The 22,648-nt window shown below is 46.6% G+C and overlaps 1 protein-coding gene across 1 annotated transcript in view; it reads left to right on the top strand.

Moving 5' to 3' along the window:
• Positions 1-8,427: 8,427 nt before the first annotated feature.
• Fa2h (fatty acid 2-hydroxylase) overlaps positions 8,428-22,648 on the top strand; it is a 51,241-nt gene continuing 37,020 nt past the window's right edge. Inside the window, exon 1 of the mRNA NM_001135583.1 lies at positions 8,428-8,766. Coding sequence (NP_001129055.1) covers positions 8,497-8,766 — 270 coding nt within the window. The 5' untranslated portion in view covers positions 8,428-8,496. The remainder of the gene's footprint in view (positions 8,767-22,648) is intronic.

Raw genomic sequence — 22,648 nt, 5'->3', positions numbered from 1 at the left:
CCATGTGTGCTCTTTGGTTGGTTGGCCAGTCTGTGAGCTCCCATGGGCCCAGGTTAGTTGACTCTGTAGGTCTTCTTGTGTTGTCCTTGACCCCTCCCTCAATCCTTCCCCCCACTCTTGCACAAGACTCTCCAAGCTCTCAGTCTAATGTTTAGCTGAAGGTCTCTGCATCTGTTTCCATCAACTGCTGATGACTCCTCTCAGAAGACAGTTGTGCTAGGCTCCTGTCTGTAATCATAGCAGCGTATCATTATTAGTGTCAGGGGTTGGCTCTCTCCTATGGGATGGGTCTTAAGTTGGGCCAGTCATTGGTTGGCCATTCCCTCAATCTCTGATCCACCTTTATCCTTGCCCATCTTGTAGACAGAGCAAATTTGGGGTCAAAGGTTTTGTGGGTGGGATGGTGTCGCTCTCTCGCCATCAGAAGCTGTAACTCACTTTTTAAAGACCAAGTAAATACATGAAAAGAAAACCAAACCTGATGTCATCGTGGCTCAGACCTCTAATCCTAGTTATTATTCCAGAGGCTGAGGTTGGAGGGCCTCAAATTCAAGGCCAGCCTGGACAATCTCATGAGACCTGTATCAAAACACATGGGGAAGAGGAAGAAGAGGAGAGAAAGAAAAGAATTTTACATCACTATTAGAAATGGAAAACCCAGTTGTCCTTGCCATGTGTCTAAGGCAGCTATAACAATAAATGTAACGAAGAAGATAAGATTGTATGATTGCTAAGGAAATCTCACTAGGAATTGCCCAAGTAGCAAAAGCTCACGTCTTTGGCAAAGAGTGAAAGACCAGCGTCAAACAACGGCTTTCTCGTCCGTATAATCAATAAGACCAGGGGTGAGGATGCCATACAAAGTAAATGGCTTTCTTGCTGCATGCTGTGGGGTACCATTACCCTCAGAGCTTTCCCACTCTTGGAAAACACTGAGGGAGGAAAGGCTCTGGGCACCTCAGCACTAAACACCCTGAGAGGTGAGGGATGCACCAGTCTTGAATTAGGGATTCTGAGTCATTCTAGAATTTTGTGTTCCTTTCGATTTTTATTTTTGTCTTTTTAAAGACAGAGTGGCTCTGTGGCTCTGGCTGGTCTGGAACTCATTTTGTAGACCAGGCTGGTCTTGTACTTACAATAATCCTCCGTTCTCTCCCTCCTGAGTACAAGGATTACAGGCACGTGTAATTGTAGATTAAAGGCTCTACCGTTGATGGGCATTTTGGAAGACTTGCTTTCCTCCTGGTAGATCTGCAGAGATCCATTTTGGGGCTCTGTCTGAGAAGCCAAAGATACATTACTTGCACATGGGGTGATTTTTTTCTGGGTAGTAAGGCATGAGTGTGCAAACAGGTAGGAGAAGCTAGACTGTGGGTAGATGGCTCACGACTTCACTCGCAGCCAATATACTCCCTCAGCAAGTTCATGGCCTCGGGTTTGTGCTAGGACCCATTGCTTCATGGAGTACTTACCCAGAGTGTTTCCAAAGAAGAAGAAGAGAGAGAAAGAACTGAGTAAGTATCCAAAGGAGCTGAAAGTGAACTGATTGGTGTGTGCATGTGTGCATGTGTGTATGCATACATATGTGTGTGTGCATGTGTGCATGTGTGTATGTGTGTATGTGTGCATATGTGCATGTGTGTATGTGTGCATGTGTGCATGTGTGTATGTGTGTGATGAGAGCTATGGACCCCTCAGAACAGAATTGTATTAAATCTGAGAATCAAATAAGGAAGAACTGATGTCTTAGAACACTACTAAGTATTCTAGTTTATTATTACTTAAGCAGAGTCTTATGTAGCCCAGGCTAGCCTCAAACTCATTGCATAGTCAAGGATGACCTTAAAAAAAAAAAAAAAGGACGTGTCAATCTTTAGAATTCTTTCTAAATTTCTTACCAATGTTTTCTTATTATTTATATCATCACTGACTGCCTTTGATCAGACATATTTTTTGTAAACACTCTTTTTTTTAAAGATTTATTCATTTTATTATATATATAAGTACACTGTAGCTGTCTTCAGATACACCAGAAGAGGGCATTGGATCTCTTTATAGATGGTTGTGAGCCACCATGTGGTTGCTGGGAATTGAACTCAGGACCTCTGGAAGAGCAGTCGGATGCTCTTAACCGCTGAGCCATCTCTCTCCAGCCCCCTGATCAGACATATTTTTTAACATTTAGTTATTTATTTTACTTATATGAGTACACTATTGCTTTCTTCAGACACACCAGAAGAGGGCATCAGATCCCATTACAGATGGTTGTGAGCCACCATGTGGTTGCAGGGAATTGAACTCAGGACCTCTGGAAGAGCAGTCAGTGTTCTTATCCACTGAGCCATCTCTCCAGTCTGTCAGACATATTCTTATTTCATACTTATATTTTATTTTTGCATGGTGGGTGTGCGTGTGCATGGGGATATTCTAATGGGTGGCTGCATGTGGATGCTCACACTATGGAGGCCAGAGGTTGCTATCTGACATCATCCTTCATCAGTCTCCAGCTTGTACATTGAGGCAGGGTCTCTCATCACCAACTAAGTTAGGTGTGTACTGGGGAATCTTCCAGTGCTCAGGTTTGTACGCCCAGGATTTTATCCGCCACCCAGCTCCTCTAGTTCACATTTTTTAAATTTTTTTATTTTTTTAAAAAAGATTTATTCATTTATTAAATATAAGTACACTGTAGTGTCTTCAGACACACCAGAAGAGGGCATCAGATCTCTTTACAGATGGTTGTGAGCCACCATGTGGTTGCTGGGAATTGAACTCAGGACCTCTGGAAGAGTAGTCGGGTGCTCTTAGCCACTGAACCATCTCTCCAGCCCTCTAGTTCACATTTTTAATGCTCTATTAAATAGGTGTTTAAAAGAAATTTTCGGGGCTGGGGATTTAGCTCAGTGGTAGAGCGCTTACCTAGGAAGCGCAAGGCCCTGGGTTCGGTCCCCAGCTCCGAAAAAAAAAGAACCAAAAAAAAATTTTTTTTTCAACTTCTGACCATTTGTTTCTAGTATATGGAGCTATAATTGATTTCTGTAAATTGACCTTGAAGCCATATCCTTGCTAACCTCATTTACCCTATCTCCAATGTCTGTGTGCATGTGTGTGTGTGTGGTGTGTGTGTCAATTTTTATTGGATTTTCTACATAGATGGTTGTGTCACCTCCCAATAAGGAGGATTGAGCTCCTTTCCTCTGAGCCTGAGGAGATGCCTTTTCTTTTTGTTGACCTTTACACCGGCCAGATCTTTACTATAACACCTTACATTTGTAATCCTGGTCTGTGGGAGTGGAAGCAGAAAGATCAGGAGTTTGAGATCACCCTCGGGCACATAGAGAACCAGAGGCCAGCCTGAGGACACTTGAGATCCAGGCCCCCCAAAATAAAACAAAAGCCAGGTGTGCCTTTAATTCCAGCACTCTGGAGGCAAAGGCAGGTGGATCTTTGTGAGTTCAAGGCCATCCTGGTCTAGTGGGTTCTAGGACAACCCAGGGCTATACACAGAGAGAGACCTTGATGTCATCAGAGATCTTGGGAGGGCATCAGATCTCCTGGCACTGTAGTCACAGACGGTCGTGAGCGTCCATGCTTGTGCTGGGAATGGAAGCTAGGTCTTTTGCAAGAGCAGCTGGTGCGCTTAACTGCTTAACCATCTCTGCAGCCAAACTTGTCATTTTTTTAAGTATTTGCTAGTATTACCAGTAGAGCCAATGCTTCACAGAATTAACCCCTGAAGCCCTGTGAGTCTATAATTTCCTTTGAAAGTTTAAAAGTATGTGTGGAGTTTTATTAACAAACATGGGGCTATTCTGTGCACCTATTTCTTCTTGAATGGGTTTTTAACAACTTGTATATGTGAAAGTTATTAGCTCACTTAATCTAATTAGCAAATTTGTTGGCCAAAATTAGTTAACATTGACATGGATTAATTTTTTGAGGGGGGAGGGTAAAATGGGCTGGTCTTAAACTTGGGTTCCTCCTGCCTCTGTCGTCTGAGTGCCATCTTCATGTGGATTTGCCACCATTCCTGGCCCACGCCTGATTTTCTAAGACCATTCATTATCCAGTAAAAGGAACAAGAGAGCTACAGAAGAACGGTTGATTCTATACCTGAAGGAGAATATCAAAGACACACAACAGCTCCCAGTGGTCAGAAGTTTGAGCAGCAAAATAAAGTGGCACTGTATTATAACCTGAAGTATAAAATGAATGTTGACTGCATAAGTATATGAAGGAGAATATGTAAATCTCAAATATGAAAAAGTATCACGTGGTTTATGTGGATATTACGTTATCGAGGAGACAGGGAGTTTTGTACAGTACTCATAGGAATGTAGACCAGCATAGTTACTTAGAAGCTAATTTACCTTATCTTGTAAGTGTAACACTTGTATATCCCAGGACACAGTAATTTGCATCTCTGGATATATAAGCTATAGAAATTCTTACCCATGTATACAGGAATGCTTATGCTAGAAGAACAAGACAGAGCTAAGTATGGTGGCACACTCCTTTAATCTCAGCACTCGGGAGGCGGAGGCTACCAGCTGTCTGTGAGTTCCGGGATAGCCTGGTCTTCAAAGCAAGTTGCAGATCATCCAGGGCTACTCCGTGAGACTCTGTAATAAGAGAGATGTTGGGGGGAGAGAATGTGCTTCCTGTGCAAAGGACAGAGAAAATAGATAAATTCATACAGCGATGATTAGGATGATTAGCAGACTGCAGTGATGCTCCGCCCCACGGATGATCCTTAGACACTACCAACTGAAATGCACAAGGCTACACAATGACAAGTGAATATCAGGTGCTTGGCACAGGACCAACTTAATTCAAACTATACTTCTTGTGGACACACACAGATTGTTAAATAAAAGATAAAGAGGCTGGGGAGACAGCACAGAATGTAGCATGCTTGTCTGTCAAGCATGGGAACGTGAGTTTGACTCTCTAGAACATGCACGAAGCTGGCCAAAGGAAGCAACAAAGCTGGTTCTGTAACCCCAGCTATGACAAGATGAGAGGGCCCTGGGTTCGGTCCCCAGCTCCAGAAAAAAAAAAGATGAGAGGCAGAAATTATTTTAATTTCTTAAAAATGAGACTAGAGAGATAGCTCAGCAGTTAAGAGTACTTGCTGCTCTTCTAGGAGACCTGAATTTGAGTCCTAGCACCCCACTAGGTGGCCAGAGATCCAATGCCCTTTTCTGGCCTTTGTGAGCACCCTCATACACATACTTACATGAATGCCTACACACACAAAAATAAAATAAATCTGAAAAGTAAAAAAATAAATAAATAAATAAGAGGTGAAGATCAGCTGAGAATGTAGCTTATTGGTAGAATGTTTGCTTAGCATGTATCCGAGTTCAACCCCTAGCACAGGAAAAAACCAGAGTCAGGGTCAGGGGCTGTTTATTGATTGATAACCAGGAGGCAGAATGTCCACAGTTTGGAGTACGAAAATAGGCTCAAGTTCAAGTGTCTGTCTTACCTAATTATACCGTTCGTTTTAAAATTTGCATATACCCCTTCATTTGCATAAGATATTTTAAAATACCAAATAATTAAAAGCAACAAGGCCAGGCATGGTGGTGCATGCCTTTGATCCCAGCACCCGAGTGGAGGCAGGTTGATCTCTTTGAGTTCGAGGCCAGCCTGGTCTACATAGTGAGTCCAGGCCAGCCAGGGCTAAATGAGGAGACTGCATCTCGAGACAAACAAGCAAACAAACAAACAAGCTGTTGGCACACTGTGCACACTGTTCTTGTTTCCCACTACAGTGTCCTGGGGCTTGTTCCATCTGTTCCCAGTGCATCTACCTGATTCTGTGTAATGGCTACATGGTATTTGCTCTCATTCCTCCCTCATGATGGCTGCATCAGCTCTGTGAACCGCATTGTAACTATTGCTATTAATCATACACCTTGAAATAACTCGTCTGCGCGATCACATTTCTAGACATGGAATTACTAGGGCAAAAATGTGCAGGTCACAATTCTGAAAGGAGGGTTCAGCTTCTTACAAGGCAGTGGTAAGCAGCAGTAACAGTAAGGGAGGGTCCCCCACATGGTATCTTCTAATGCACTTAGGAGCCTGGGCCTACCATGCCATGTATTTGGAACAGAGGAGATGTGAAATGGGGTGAGGACTTGTTGCCCAGGCCTGATGGCTACCTGTTCCTTAGCGGACCTAAATCCACAGTAGAACTTTTACCTATCCCTGCAGGGTGAGACCAGCTAGCCAGACTGTAAATCCTTCTATTGTTGTAGTGGCCCTGAGGCTTCTGAGACAGGCTTACCACACAGAGCTAGCTAGCCCTGTCTGGGTACAAGCACATGCAACCTGGAGAAACTTTTCAGGGGGTGGGGGCTGGGGGCAAGACAAAGTCAGCTGGATGGGGCAGCCTTGGAACTGGGAGTTTGGTTACAAATCAGGATCCATAGCTGGGCAATTAAAGCCGAGCATGGCTTTCCTTGTTAGTAACAAGGTTCTGATGATACACCCAATCCACAGGCTTGCTTCCCCTGTTTTTCCTTGTAGAAAGGAGGCATGATTCCCTGGTCTCCCTCCAGGATTCTCTCCCAGGAGGCGTGATGTAAGACAGAGTGAGGGGCCAAAATCTAAGAGCCTATGAAAAAATTCAAGATAACTTCAAATCTCAAGATAAATGTTTTAAAGGTTTTTTTTTAAAATTACATTATGTTCCTAGATGTGGTAGTGCACACCTTTGATCCTAGTACACAGGAGGAAGAGGCAGGCAAATCTATATGAATATAAGTCTAGCCTGGTCTATAAAGTGAGCTCTATATGTACAGTGAGACTCTGTCTCCAAAGAAAGAAAGAAAGAAAGAGAGAAAGAAAGAAAGAAAGAGAGAGAAAGAAGGAAAGAAGGAAAGAAAGAAAGAAAGGAAGGAAGGAAGAAAGGAAGGAAGGAAGGAAGGAAGGAAGGAAGGAAGGAAGAGAGAAAAACTGTTCCCAGGGAGGTCAGAGTGGGTACGGGATTCTTTGGAGTCAGTTATAGGTGGCTGTGAGCTGCCTGCTGGAAACTGAACTCTGGTGATCTGGGAGAACAGTGAAGGGTCTTAGCAGTTATCTCTCTAGACCCAGCAAAAATATGTTTTTCCTCCTTGAAAATATTACAAGTTTTGTCCTCCATTCACCGGATGGTGGCTTTATTCAGCAATCAATAATCCAATTATCAGTCAGAATAACAGGTCTCACAAAGGAGAAGATGTGTGCACACACCCATCAATTGCCAGGCAGGCTAGCAGTTCACCTCTACCTCAGAAGGGTTCCAAAGCCACTGCCCTTCCCAAACAAGAGGAAAAGCGGAGGAGGCTGGGGGGAGGGGGCACTGGATGAGCCATGTCTTTATTACAAGGTTGTGAGGTGACAGATTTGCTGATAGGTGGATAGATACATAATGAATTCATAAGTCAATAAAGTAAATAGTAATTCCCAAGATAAATACTTTAAGTCTCCCACAACTCAGAACGAATGCAAAAGGTCCATAGTGAACAAAATAGAAAACACAGTCTAGCTGTGCGGCTTCCCAATGCTGTCTTACTAATAATGACTTTTGTTTCAATAAAATATGATTTATAAAAACCACTAGAGAGTTGGCTCCGTGGTTAAGAGCATTGGCTGCTCTTGCAGAGGACCAGGATTGGGCTGTCAGCATACACATGACTCCTCAAAAACTTCCGAATCTCCAGTTCCAGAGAATTGACACTCTCTTCTGTCCTCCACAGGCATTGCATACCGTATACATATACACACTCGCGTATAAAGTAAAATAAATCTTTTTTAAAGTCGTCTGTCCACTCACCCAACCCACCCAGTAAAAATCGTTTATTTTTTCATTTTTATTTAAAATTGTAATAAAATGTGTATAATATAAATTTACAGCACTTCGAGAATAAATATTCAGCATTTAGACGCGCATTCGCATGGTGCGACGATATAAGTTTTAAATATTACATCATTATATATTGTAGCTGAGTTTCTGGTGAAACTCATACCCCCCTCTCCAACCCCCGGGATTAGATTAGACTTCTGCCCTGGTGCCACTTGTCATCGGCGCCTCTTGAAACTGCCGAATTGAATACAGTTAAGTTTCCCCTTTGAAGATGTGGTCCCTTGACGATGTTAGTGCCCGCCCGCCGAGGAGGTGGTCCCCTCGGTCCCTTCAGTCGGCTCGCAGCCACCCGCATCGCGGCACACCTGGTGGGCACGCCCTCTACCTGCCCAGGGCCACCTGGCGGGCCACGCTCCGCGCCTTGCGCTCGGGGCTCGGGTCCCTGCGGGCCAATGGGGAGGCGGCTCCGGCACCAGCCGCGTCCCCCCGAGTGGCCAATGAGAGCACGGCATGCAAATGAGCAGGTGCGGTGGCGGCCGGCCCGTTGCGGCTGCCCCGGCTCCCGAGATGTTAGAGGCGCGCTGGGCGGCCGCGGAGCAGACTGCCGGGCTCCGAGATCCGAGCTCCGCTCTCCCGCCATGGCCCCCGCTCCGCCCCCCGCCGCCTCCTTCACGTCCGCCGAGGTCCAGCGGCGCCTGGCGGCCGGTGCCTGCTGGGTCCGTCGCGGGGCCAGTCTCTACGACCTCACCGGCTTCGTGCGGCATCATCCGGGGGGCGAGCAGCTGCTGCTGGCGCGGGCTGGCCAGGACATCAGTGCCGACCTGGATGGGCCACCTCATAAACACTCGGACAACGCTCGCCGCTGGCTGGAGCAGTACTATGTGGGCGAACTGCGAGCGGACCCGCAGGTACCAGGCGGCCCCCAGGCACACCCCGCTCCTTGCCTTCTACCCCTCCCCCAGTCCGCCACTTCAGAGAGCCTAGATCACCTGCCCTCTAGGAGAACGCAAGGTGACAGCCGCCGCCCTCACTTCCCTCCGTTTTCCCAGTTTCTCTCCAGGTAACAGGTCACTGCCCTCCCCAGGACCCCCATTCCCCGTTCCTATCCCCAAGAGCTTGATCTTCCTCTTTCCAGCACTACCCTCTGACCCGGCTGCACCCTCCCTCCAACATGTCCCTTCTATGGCCCCCTGCCTCCTGACAACTTCAATTCCTGTTTCTGGCTCCAACCACTACCACCCTCCTTTTCTCTCTTCTCTTTCTTTCTCCGTATCAACCCTTCTGGTTTCCTTTCTTGTTTCAATAATAGGTCCCTAGGCTCACCTGGCCTCAGTTCCCCATCCCCACCGCTCTCTTGGTTCAAAGAGGCACAAATCCAAAACTCTGCTCCGCTAACTCCAGGGGCTCCTGTGGGTGGGTGGGGGACTAGACCTAGTTTTATTTCCGTCCTAAACAGTGTTGTGGGTATGAAAGAGTGAAATAAAATACATGAGCCAGCTTGCTAAGGTGAAGTCGATACTTCTAACCCAGACTATAAGCCCGGTACTGCCGTGTGGTACAGACTCATCTCGGATTTTGCCTTCAACCCACCGTGGGTGTCATTCTCCTTTCAGGATGTGAAAACAAAGGTTCAGTGAAGTTCTATAAACATTTGAGGTCAAACAACTAGGTAGTACAAAAATCAAGTGTTTCTTCCTCCAGAATCAAAGCCGTCTCCATCCTAAGCTTCAAGGGCTGGAGATCCAGTCCTTCTCCACAGAGCTCTTCTTGGTAGACTCAGGTTGGAGCCAAGCTAATTCCTTGTTCCCAAACCGGACAGTAGGACTGGTAACAGTAAGGCCATCGTGATGAGGTGTGAAGCAACGGTTGTTCCTTGTTGCTCCCTTTCTTTTTTTTTTTTTTTTTTTTGGTTCTTTTTTTTCGGAGCTGGGGACCGAACCCAGGGCCTTGTGCTTCCTAGGTAAGCGCTCTACCACTGAGCTAAATCCCCAGCCTGTTGCTCCCTTTCTTTCGAGTGCTTTTAGATCTTTAGATGAAAGGACGTGCCATTCACTGTTCCAGGAGAACCTCTTACCCACCTTGCCTCATCTTTATCTCTTACTCAGTTACTTACTTGGTTCTTAAACTGGTTGACAAGACCGTGCTAGACACCAACAGACATTGAACAGAACAAACACGGTTACCATTTTCACGGAGTGAACACGTTAATGGGGAGGGAAGGGACCATGCTACTGACATGATAATCGTTTAATGACATTCATTAATATTTATAATACTTGCCTACTGAGTCCAGGTGAGGGTTTCAGGAGAGCAGGTTCAGTAAGGGCTACCTCGAAGAAAGTGACATTTTCACCAAGAGCTAATTGAAGACAGAGCTTAGCCAGACAAAGTGGTAAGAAGAACATTCCAGACAGAGGAATAGCATGTATTTTAAAAAAAAAAAAAAAAGCATGACACAGTCAAGAGACAGAAATAAAGTATGGTGACCAACAGGCTGGCAGGTGAAGGGAAGAGGTGGGAGCTAGAAGTCACCAGGGCTTGATCTCGTGAGCCTCAAAGGCTGTGGTTGGGGGTTTGACTTGTGAGGCTAAGGACGTAAGCTGGAGAGTGGCGCAGAAAGATTTGCATCTTTGAAAGAGTATCCTTGCTCCAGTGACAAGAAGGAGTGGAGGGAACTCCAGTGGATGTAAGGAGACCAGAGAAAAGGCGGCCGTATAGCTCAACTGCCAATGTCCAGAAGGGAAAGGAGATTTCATAATAAGTGTCCAGACTTTGCATAATAAGTGTCCACAGTGGGAGTCCAGAACAGTAGAGGAAGCTGGAGTTTAGTGTCAGGTCTTGCTGAAGGAACTGTGAGAAAAATCCTACAGAAATCAGCAAGCAGTTAGGATCAGAACACTGGAGACGGCCAGGCCTGTGAGGGTGCATGGGCCTGCTCTGTATAGTAACTATTTTCAACAGAAGGGAGCCTGAGGGTGTGGCCTCTCTACTCAGTATCATTCTGAATGTCACTCCCTCCTGTGCGCTGGATGGCCCCACCTTCCTGCTTTGCCAACCAGCCTGCGTTAGGATTTGGTTTTGTTTCACCTTGCTCTGCCCGACCTCTAGGGTCAGAGAGGACTCAGAGGCAAAGCTAGTTCACCTTTGTTTTCTATGTCTGCTCTTAACCTGTCCCATCCACCAGTACCAGTGTGGTCACGTTGCAAACATCCAGATTTCTGGGCCCCAACTGGAGGGGATAGAGGAAATTAAAAATCTAAGAGTACACCTCCAATCCCACAGACCAGATCTCGCCAGCAGCCAGGCCAGTCACCCTACGTTACAGTTTCCTGTCACTCTGTTGGCAGAGTTCAAATGTAGATAGTACAAGAGTCTCCTTAATTTAGCTTATGGTTTTGTTTTGTTTTGTTTTGTTTTGTTTTGTTTTGTTTTGTGTGGTACCTCACTATATAGGTCAGGCAGTCAGGCTGGTCTCAAACTTGAGATCCCTCTGCCTGGGCCTCACAAGTGATGGGATTAGAGGCATGCACTACGATACCAGGCAAGGGTCTCTTTTAAATTGAAGGAGACAGGTAGTCAAAGGAGAAATTGGGGCTGGGGATTTAGCTCAGTGGTAGAGCGCTTACCTAGGAAGCGCAAGGCCCTGGGTTCGGTCCCCAGCTCCGGAAAAAAAAGAACCCAAAAAAAAAAAACCAAAGGAGAAATTGGGGGGCGGAGTGTCCATTCGAAGAAGTGACTAGGTAAGTCCTTTAACAACCTCCATGTTCCCTTCTCTACCTCCCTCCTCTCCTGCTGAGCCAGGGGTGCTGATACCCCCAAAGGTTGAGAGCCTTCTCCTGATGCGTGAGGAGCAGAAAGAAAATGCTAAGAAGTAGCCCCCCAGGGACCCTTCTCCAGCCTAATCATTAAGTGGGGGACACTCTCTATCTTCTTCCATAAAGAAGGCCCACCACACTTTTTCCCCAGTTCCCTACTTTGCCACACCCCTATGTACACGCTTACACACACATTCACACTCACACAAAGGCACACACAGAGAACAAGTCAGACTTGTTTGAGCTAACATACTGTGGGGTAGGGGAGATAAAAGATCCGTGGCTGATCGGGGAGGTTATCTCACTATGCCTGTCTGCCAACGGTCAGTTGGGTCAAGCTTCTTAGCCTAGGCACGGACAGATGTGTTCTCCCGCCTGCGGACATGACGCCCTGTTGTGAACACCACTTCAAAAAAAAAAAGTAGGGCCGGCGAACGGCTCGGTGGGTAAGGACACTTGCCACCAAACATAATGACCTATCCCGAGGTGGATCCCTGGAATCCATAGAGGAAGGAGAGAACTGACCCCTGCCTCTGACCTACCCCTGTGGACTCTGCACAATAAAGAAAATAAGGTATAGAGAGAAACAGGCAAGGAAGGGATTTTGTGTCTAAACCTCCTTCCAAGACCACAGATGTTATGTTCCCTAGACTTTGGACACCCATGAGTCACTGACACCACTTAAGTTGGATAAACCTCTCTAGATGGACTCACCTTTTATTTTAGCATTTACTGACTCTAGGTGACAATACCAATGGAATCACGGTCTTTTTGTTTAGTGTTTGTGGGTTGCTTTTGTTGGTTTTGTTTTGTTTTGTTTGACACCAGGTCATCCTGGCTGTCCTGGAACTCAATGGGCAAAACAGGTTGGCCTCAAGTTCACAGAGATCCACCTGCCTTTGCCTTCAGGGTTCTGGTATTAAAGACAAGCTCCGTCACACCCAGCCTTAAATATATTTTAAAATAAATATAAATTTGGGGTGGGGGTGGAGACAGGTATCCTGTGGCCCGGCCTGGCCTCAGATTCACTACGTATCAGAAGGTGACCGTGACCTTCTGTTCTTCCACCACCCAGGTGCTGAAATTACAGACATGTGCCACCATGCTCAGTTTATGTGGGCCTGGGGACCAGCCCTGTGCATGCAGTGCACCAACTGACCCAGATTCGCCGCCCCAAACTTAAAATGAGAAAAAGTGTCTCTTGTATCTCCCAAAACCATCATGGGTACTACTTGGATCACGCTATAGGAAGCGCTGAAACAAAACTTTTTGAACATAGTATTCTGTGGGACGTCGGCTAAGACTAGTGAAAGAGATAAAATTATGTATAGAAAAAAAATGTTTTTCTGGTGCCAGTTAGGGCTTATATCACAGCCCAAATGGGGTCCTTTGCAAACCACAAATCTAACACCAAGGGGGATCCTAGCTGTCAGAAAGAGACCTGTGTTTCGCCTACGTTGTATCACAGACCTGAAGAGTTCTTGGTCAGGAACTGGTGAGATCTGGGCCATCTGCCTGGGAATACTCCAGGCAGGATAAACCTGGACTGTAGCATTGAGGTAAGCAAATGTCTGAAGGACTGGGGGCCATATCCCAGTCACATGGGACTGTGGGGTTGGGGATTTAGCTCAGTGGTAGAGCGCTTGCCTAGCGCAAGGCCCTGAGTTCAAACTCCACAGTCCCTGCCACCTGTGGTGCTGCTAGGTTTTGTAATACAGGCTCAGAGTCTTAGGGTCTGAGTGATTAAATGGAAAGAGAATCTAAGATGCAGGAAGCCTTGGGGTCCCCTTCCTTCTGTAACGCCTTGGAACACCTCCAGTGCAGTCCTACTTGGAGATCTGAACTGAAACCTTGGAGAGCTGGTAATCTATCTCCACTTGCATCCCGGAGTAGAGATGAGAGTCGGTTTGTTGAAATCTACTGTCAAGAGCTTCCCAGGAGGGCCTGCCCGGCCCAGTAAAGGTCACCACCCTTTCCTAACTACTCTGGCCTGCTGACACACCAGCAAATCTTACCTGGAGGATGAAACCAGGGCCAGCTAGTAGCACATCTGTAGACCCAGCCGCCACAAGACCCAGATCCCAAGAGTGCTTGCTGCTGCTGTCACTTCAGATTGGATTTGAGAGCAAGAATGGAGGAATCTCAGAAATGGGCCTGTTGGGCACAATTATTTCCTTTGAAAACATGGTCAGGTAATAGCCCCAAAGCAATGCCTGAGTAACACCTGTCTTCCTTGCTAGTTTTGCTGTTTGGAGCCTCGCCTCCCTAGTATGACACATAGTGTTAACCCACATGTTTTTATTTAGACAATTAACGTGTTCCCCCATTGTCTGGACAACCTACCTTGCTGTCGAAGCAGCCTTTGCCAGGGTCTTCTGACCTTAGCTTCCCTACCTCTGACAGTTGGTTCTCACCCTCTCTTTGCTGGCCTGGCTGCATTCTTGAGGCTCACCCCTGCTGGGGCCTCTCTACTACTCTTCCTCCCTCTGATACCTGATCCTTTTGGTTTTCTGCCTGAATTCATTTTCTTTTGCAACTGTAACAAAATGCCACAGGCGGAGATTTAAAGCAACACGGGTATCCTCTTACGTTTCTGGAGGTCAGAGGTGGGGCATGAGTAGACAGGGAAGCATTCTTTCTAGAGTTTCTAGACGTCTTGCCTTTTCAGCCTTCCAGGGACAACCTGTGTTCCCCGAGTGACCACCAGCCAGTGTCTGACTACTGTAGCTTCAGTTCCATCATCACGTCTCCAACTCTGGCTTATCTGTCTCACTCTACCACTTCGAAATGCTTTTAGGGTTATAGTGGACACACCCAGATAATCCCAGATCCTTAACTGACATCTGCAAAGTCCTTTTGACAAGTAAAATAACATAATCACAGGCTTCAGGTCCTGGGACATGGACCCTGGGAGGAGAAGGCATCATTCTGCCTACCGTGCCCTGTGTCACCACCTCTGAGTCTCCATTGCTGTGTTCTCTTGTTTTACCTTTACCAGCAAAGTGGAAAAGGCTGAAGACCCCCACCCAGGTCTTCAACCCACTGGGTTTCAGCAAACCAGCTTCTTATCCCCACTCCACAGTGGAAGTGGAGTTACCAGCTATCCAAGGTTTCCATTCAGACCTCCACGTTCTGTTGTGCTGGAGATGTTCCAGACTTTACAGTACAGAGGGGACCCCAAAACTTTCTGCAAGCACCTCCTAACCCAGGCAAACCCTTCTGTAGCTATGGCCCAGAGGAAGATGTAGGACTCTTCCAAAGCCTGCAATGAGCTCTTGCCTCCTCCCAGCCGACAGCACCTTTCAGAGGTGTCTCTGTCCTAACCTCTGTCACTACCAGATGCTTTTTTTCCCCTGCCTCTGAGTTTCCCCTGGAAGGCACCATGCTCTCTGCAGGGTGGCTTCCTTCACTAAGTGTCCCCCCTGGGGTTACTCAGTGTTCCCATCTCTACCCACAGCTAATCTCTGGTGCTTGCTCTGACCTAGAGGATCCAAGTTGAAGGGGAAATGGTGAGCGACTGGAAACAGAAGAGTAGGAGATGTGACGGATGACATGCTGGTCCTCAGTGTTCTTTCTAGACAATCTCTCCTACTAATACCCTACTTTAGCTGGTTCCCACCATGCTCAGTACTGCCTCGGGCTCCTGGGCAGGTCCCTTCAGTGACCCCCATTGCCTGTAACACTTTCAAATGAGAGTTTATGCTGAGGCAGCCTTCACTGGCTTCCCGTGGATAACTCAAAAGTTTCGTCTTGCATAGATTCTCTTATCTCTTTCTCTACAACATTCCTTTTCCATTCTGTCAAATGCTCACAGTGTTTTACCTAGACTAGACTACTTCACAGCATTCTTCTCTCAAGGTTTCTTCACTACCCACCTGTCTCTTGTCTGTGAGACTGTGAGCTCTCTGAGGTTGGCATTTGTCTAACTCACTTGGGTTTCATTAGGACGAACCGGTTCTTGCCAACAGGGACTAAGAGAGAATTTGAGGGTTGGGGATTTAGCTCAGCGGTAGAGCACTTGCCTAGCAAGCGCAAGGCCCTGGGTTCGGTCCCCAGCTCCGAAAAAAAGAAAAAAAAAAAAAAAAGAGAGAGAATTTGAACAAGCCTCTGAATGGGCTGCTTGGGAAACTGGGCTGTGCACACCGTTGAAAAGATAATAATTCAAAATTTAAGGGGCTGAGGATTTAGCTCAGTGGTAGAGCGCTTACCTAGGAAGCGCAAGGCCCTGGGTTCGGTTCCCAGCTCCGAAAAAAAGAACCAAAAAAAAAAAAATTTTAAAATGTCTGAAAAATATCTCCTGTTTATTAGCTAATCTGGTTGGAGATAGGAGGTGGGGTTAGTACGTTCTTTGTTTCTGCCTTTGCCCTCCATTAGTTTCAGCCATAACTACTGGAACATATTCCTCTCCCAGACACTGCTGTGCACCTCTCCACGGTCTCGAAAGGGATAAAAGTGAAGTTGACCATAGGAAATAGTAAAGTCAATGTGGTGCACACCTGCCTGGTGCTTGGGAAACTAACCAGGAAGACAGAGTTCAAGGCCAGCATTGGTTATGTAGATTGACTGTATTTCAATGAGAAGAAAAAAAAAGCTTCCAACAACAATCAGTTGATTCTGGATGTAGTGTTATGTCCCATAATCCCAGCACTTTGGAAGCAGAAGCAGAAAGTCTGCCACAAGTTCAAGGCCAGGGAAAGCAACTGGGATACCACTTTGCTCATGGGGTGTGACTGGTCCCCCAGTGGCTCTTAATGCTATCCTCCAGCCACCAGGTAGTGTCGCTCAATCTTCTCTGACTGGTACCCATCTAAGGTGGGCAGACAACTTTATCACTCTCCCTACCTGTTCTTCTCTGCAAAAGAGAAAGTACTCTGTCGATAATAGAAAGGGGTGTAGACAACAGGCCCCCAATACTCAATGCACTTGAAAAGCTTATGACTGAAAACTATGAAGCCCAGACTTGGTTATGTAGACGGAGCCAATCGACAACATATCTGGTTGAAAATTACCTATGTGAATTAGTTGTAATTTCTTCTTGCACAGGAAAAAGAGATAGGATTCTGTTTTCTGTATCCTTCTCTGTCTGGTAGGCCTCCTCAGTATTGCTCAACATTGCATGATATGGAGATTTCCTAATGGAAAATGAGTCAGAGTTTGGGGGGTGTATTTCTCTAAATGTCTGGCTTTAGTTTATGAATTCAAATACTACAGCCCCCTTACTTGTTCTCTGGTGGTCCCTGTGCATATGTAATTGTGAGAATATAGGACTGGGATGTGTCTCAGTTTGTAGAGTACTTTGCCTAGCATGCAGGAGGGACTAGGTTTGATTATTGGCACCCATAAGCCCAGCATGGTGGTGCATACCTAGAATTCTAGCACTGCAACACTGGGGAGGTAGAGGCAGGAATACCTCTCTCTCTCTCTCTCTCTCTCTCTCTCTCTCTCTCTCTCACACACACACACACACACACACACACACACACACACACACACATGAATCTGAAGTTAGCCTCAAACATGATCTACATAAGATTCTGCCCAAATAGGAAGAAAGAACAAAAAGAAAAGAAAAGAAAAGAAAAGAAAAGAAGAAAAGGAGGAAAGGGTCTATGATCTAGGCCATTCTTATGAATGTCAAAGAAAAGACTTCAGGATTTTTGTCATTGTAGTTGGTATTTGTTTCTGTCTTAGGGTTTTACTGCTGTGAACAGACACCATGACCAAGGCAACTCTTATAAGGAGAACGTTTAACTGGGGCTGGCTGACAGGTACAGAGGTTCAGTCCATTATCATCAAGGCGGGAACATGGCAGCATCCAGGCAGGCTTGGTGCAGGGAAAGCTGAGAGCTCTACATCTTCATCTGAAAGCTGCTAGCAGAAGACTGACTTCCAGGCAGCTAGGATGAGGGTCTTAAACCCTACAACCACAGTGACACACCTACTCTTAACGAGGTCACGCGTACTCCAACAGGACCACACCTTCTAATGATGACACTCCCTGGGCCAAGCATATACAAGCCATCACAGGTTTTAATTATTTTTTCTGAGGCAGGGTTCATGTTGCTAAGTATCACTTTGAACTTCTGACCCTCTGGCTTTCACCTGCCAAGCGCTGGCACTGCAGTTGTGCTAAGTTTCCTGTACATGGGTCCACTGTTGCTGTGTTTTGGACAGAGCCTTGCCATATGGCTCAAAGTAAGCTCAAACTCCAAATCCTCCTGCCTCAGCCTCTCATGGGTTGGGTTTACAAAGGCACATGATGCCACCTTCTGATTATTAAATTACAAGGCCTGCACTCTGAAACTCCCTACATTGGAATAATTGTGGCTTCTATGACCCCATTATTGCCGCAGGTCAGGGTGAAAACCAGATCACTCTGGCTTCTTGAATGCTCTCTTTGACCCTGGCAAGTCCTTGGCAGTGCCAAGTTTAACTGTGATATGATACAAGGTGCCATTACAAAACAAACAAAACCTCAGCTGGTGTTTGGCTCTAACTAGAAGAGACTTTGAGTTCAAGGATAAAAAGGTCAAAGTGGGTGTTCTTTAAATGAAAACCAGTATTTTACAGACAGTAGAGTGAGGGATCCGAACCAGCTTTCCTTTAAAACAGGGAAATGACACCAGAATCAACATAGGTAATTTCTCAGGAACGCAGTAGCAAGCAATGGGTCATAGTCCGTCTCGAACTCTGTTCTGAGCACTTCCCAGCAGGGCTAGCTCTCAAGTACGTCTGAGCACCAAGGGCCTCTCCTGGTCTTCTGATGAACAGGTTAGGGTGTTTCAGAGGTCTCAGCTTCCAATTAGCTCTCACTATTAATAAGGCTGGGTATGGACTTGGGAGTTCTCTTACCCTCACAGACATAGTGAAGCGTTCTCTATTTTGACACTGATTTTTTTTTCAACCTCACTTTGCATTGTCTTACATCACCTATAGTCAGATAATAGCAATCTCCAACCTTTAGAGATGGGACACTTTGCCCAGGGCCTGGGAAAAGCTAGAGAAGGAAATTGGTCAGTGATCGAGCAGAACCTGAGTTAGTGTTGATCACAGCTTGATGAGATCTGAACTGAGCGAGGAGATAAGCCTCCAAGAACGCATGTGCGGGATTGTTTAGATTAGGTTAGCTTCTGGACATAACTGAAATGGATTATCTTGATTAGACTGACAGAGACACTCCACCCTGAAAGGGAGACGTGCTGTTCTCTGGGCTTGGATCCAAGGCTGCACAGAAAGAGGAAGCTGGCTGACAGTGGGATCTGATCAGTCTCTAATCCTGCCCGTGGAGGCAGTTTCACCGGTTATTTCAACTCCTTGATTTCCCGGCCATGATGGACTGTACCCTCAAACCAAGCCAGAATAAAGCCTCCTCCATCCCCTGTGTTCATCTGAGTATTTTACCACAGCGACAGAGCAGTAAGTAGCACAGAGGCTAAATCTCTGTCCTCAGCTAGCGGGTGTTTGCATCCTGAGATGGTTTTGCTTCACTTTGTGACTGGAGTCTGTCGGACTTAGAATACCTGGATGTCGCTAAACCTTATAGAACTAACAGTAAGGTGGCTTAAATTTGTTTGGCAATATGCACCTTAAAAATATTTATCGTAGATTTTCATTTTAATTTTTTTTGGAGGGAGAGAGGAGAGAGGAGAGAGGAGAGAGGGGGGGAGAGGGGAGAGAGGAGAGAGAGAGAGAGAGAGAGAGAGAGAGAGAGAGAGAGAGGAGAGGGGAGAGAGGAGAGAGAGAGAGAGAGAGAGAGAGAGAGAGAGAGAGAAGAGAGAGAGAGAGAGGAGAGAGGAGAGAGAGGAGAGAGAGGAGAGAGAGGAGAGAGGAGAGAGAGGAGAGAGAGGAGAGAGAGAAAGAATGAGAATGAGGTAATATGTACCACATGCATGCAGGAGCCCTCAGAGGCCAGAGGAGGGCATCAGATGGCCTGGAACTGGACTTACTGATGATTGCCACACTGTGGGTTCTGGGAACTGAATCCTGGTCATCTGCAAGAGCAGCCAGTACTCTTCCCACTGGATCATCTCCCCAGTCTAATCAGTCTCTTCCTTCCCTCCCTCCTTCCTTCCTTCCTTCCTTCCTTTCTTCCTTCCTTCTTTCCTTCCTTCCTTTTTTCCTTTTTTCCTTTTCTTTGAGACAGGGTTTCTCTGTGTATCCCTGGCTGTCCTGGAACTCATTCTTTCGAGAAGGCTGACAGAGGTCCACCTACCTGTCTCCTGAGTGTTGGGATTAAGGAGGTGTGACACCACACCTGGCTCTAATTTCTATTTGAACCCTTAAAGTAGATAGATAGACTCAGAGAGATCCAAAGTCGAAGGTCCGTGCAATGGGGAGCCAATGGGTAACACTCCATTTCTTTTGGAGTAAAATGGGATGGTTTAGGGTCACTCTTGTCCTTCTGCCTGGGCTTCTCAGTCTTCTGGAGACAGGAAGAGGGCTCTTAGATTGATTCTGTTTACTTTCTGGACCTCATAAACAGCCTCTGCCTCTGGGACGTGCCCTGTGTGAGGGAGATCTCTAGTCCAGAGCAGGTACTCCTTCCCCTGACATATGCCCTACTCTCTGTATGTTCGGTTACTGATTAATCAGCAGGTTGGACACTCCAGTCCCCTGACAGCTGTGCCTCTATAGAATGGGGGCTTGGAGGTCAAATGCAGTGTGGGGAGATGTGTTGGATCAAAAGGTGCATCTGGAGTCACAGGGACTGGAGGACCCTCTTTTGTTTCAGTCGTAGCCTGAATTCTGTGATTTAGATCACTAGGCTGGCAAGGTTCCTTTATTCTCTTCTTTCTGAGGAATTACATGTAGCCCAGGATACCCTCAAACTCTCTTACATAGCCAAGGCTCTAGTCCTGATCCCCCAGCCTCCATCTACCAGGTGCTAGGACTGTAGGCACCTATGACCAACTCCTGATGGTAGAACTCGCTTTGTGGACATAATAGGCTGTGAAACATCCCCAGACTGTGGGGGGCATGAAATAGTGGTGATTTATGGCCCCCCAGAATGCTGTCTAAGGCAGCATGCTCAACCTGTGGACGGTAACCCCTTTGGGAGGCGCATATCAGATATCCTGCATATGATTCATGAGTCATGACAGTGGCAAAATTACAGCTATAAAGTAGCAATGAGAACAGTTTTATGGCTGGGGGTCACCGGAACATGAGGAACTGTACTAAAGTGTTTCAACATTAGGAAGGTTGAGAACCGCTGGTCTAGGGGCCTGATGTCTGACAGCCCATTCAATGCTCTTGAAGGTCCCTAGGGTGTGGCCTAAGCTGCGAAAGAGGAGAGGCACCCAGAGGATTGGACAGTTCTCACCTCTGTTGAGTGTGGAAAGGAGGCTGCTAGGCTGCGGAGGTAGCTGATAAGTTACAGCTGCTTTGTCACGTACGTCTCCGGAGGACCATACAGGGTCAGATGACTTTCCAGGGCCTTGTCTCCTTCCCAGAGGTTTACCACAGGGTCCAAACACATTGTGTTCTCACCTGCCCTGGGGAGAGTGCTACTTAGACCTGAGAACCATGGGGTAAACCTTGGCTTTGGGCTGTGCCCTTTGATCATGTAAGGTCAGTGTGGAGTGTCTCAGCGAGTGCTAGCCTACCCTGGGGTTATCTCTGGAATGCCAAGGTGTCACAAGGAATCCTATGAGTCTCTTCAGAGTTTTCCTTGTCTGCCGTATGCTCTAGGAACATTGCCGAAGTCTCTATTGATGAGACACTGGAGTTCAAGCAGGCTTAAGAGCAAAGCCATTAGCAGGAAGGGCCTTCTTCCACCATGCCTGAACTCAGCCTCGTGAGAAGTTCAGTAACATGGATTGGAGCTGATCCCAGTTAGCCGACCTGGAAGTACATCTCAGCAGTCAGACTCAATCTGTCAGGATTTGACCTGGGGAGAGGGCAAGAGACATGTGTCATGCATGTAGCACATGGAGTAGATGTGTGTGCCCTTAGAGAGAAAAGACTGGTGGAAACTAATGAGGTCTGGGGATATGGCTCAGCTGTTACAGTGCTTGCCGAGCATGCACAAGGCGCTGGATTTTATCCCCAGTACTGAATGAATTAGGAGGCTCCTCAGAGTATAGAAGCAGGAGAGTTGGAAGAAGTTCAAGGTTATCCTCAGCTCAAAGCAAAAGGAAGAGGGAGAAAGAGGGGGAAGAAAGAAGGAAGTGAGGAGGGAGAGAGGGAGGGAGGGGAACAGAAAGAGGGAGACAGAGGGGAAGGAGGAGGGGGAGGGGGAGAGGGAGAAGAAAGTTCTGATCCCACTTTTTCTGAGTGACTTTTTATGCCAAAATATGGGTATAGTAGATGCCTAGGGCCTGGAGATGGATCAAGAGAGAACCTTCCAGGTGCAGGGTGCAGGGTGCAGGGTGCAGGGAAGAGGAACATAGTTTGATGGGTTAAAAAAAAAAACAGAGACAGACATGAACAGAGGCAGGCAGCCTTAGTAACTGCAGCATTTGCCACCTCACTTTGAGCCTTACATGTAGCCAACATTTGTGGACTTCAAGAAGGCTCCCATGGAATGTTCTAGGTGCAGGACATTGGACCTGTTAAAATGACAGTGAAGGACCTTGGTCCCTGGATGCACCAAGTCCACCATATTCCAGACACTCTGATTTCACGTTTCAACAGATAGTAATCAAAGCTCACTAAATGCATTTTATTAGAGAAACAGTTCTCGAAGGTTTATCATGTTTGGAAACGTTCGGTTTGCTCAAAGGTGACATAGTACCTTTTAAAAATTAAAATTATACTTTATTTTTAATCTCTTAATTCATTTTCTATTTTATGTGTATGAGTGTTTTGTTTATGTGTGTTTGGGCACCATGTGTGTGCCTGAAACCAATGAAGACCAGAAGAGGGCATCAGTTCCCCTGAGACTGGAGTTTCAGACAGCTATGAGCCTCCGTGTGGTTGCTGGGAATCGAACCTGAGTCCTCTGGAAGAGCAACCAGTGTTCTCAACTACTGAA

Source organism: Rattus norvegicus, chromosome 19 (assembly GCF_036323735.1).
Source record: "Rattus norvegicus strain BN/NHsdMcwi chromosome 19, GRCr8, whole genome shotgun sequence".
NCBI classification, from domain to species: domain Eukaryota; kingdom Metazoa; phylum Chordata; class Mammalia; order Rodentia; family Muridae; genus Rattus; species Rattus norvegicus.
This window is presented reverse-complemented; position numbering and strand designations above follow the sequence as displayed.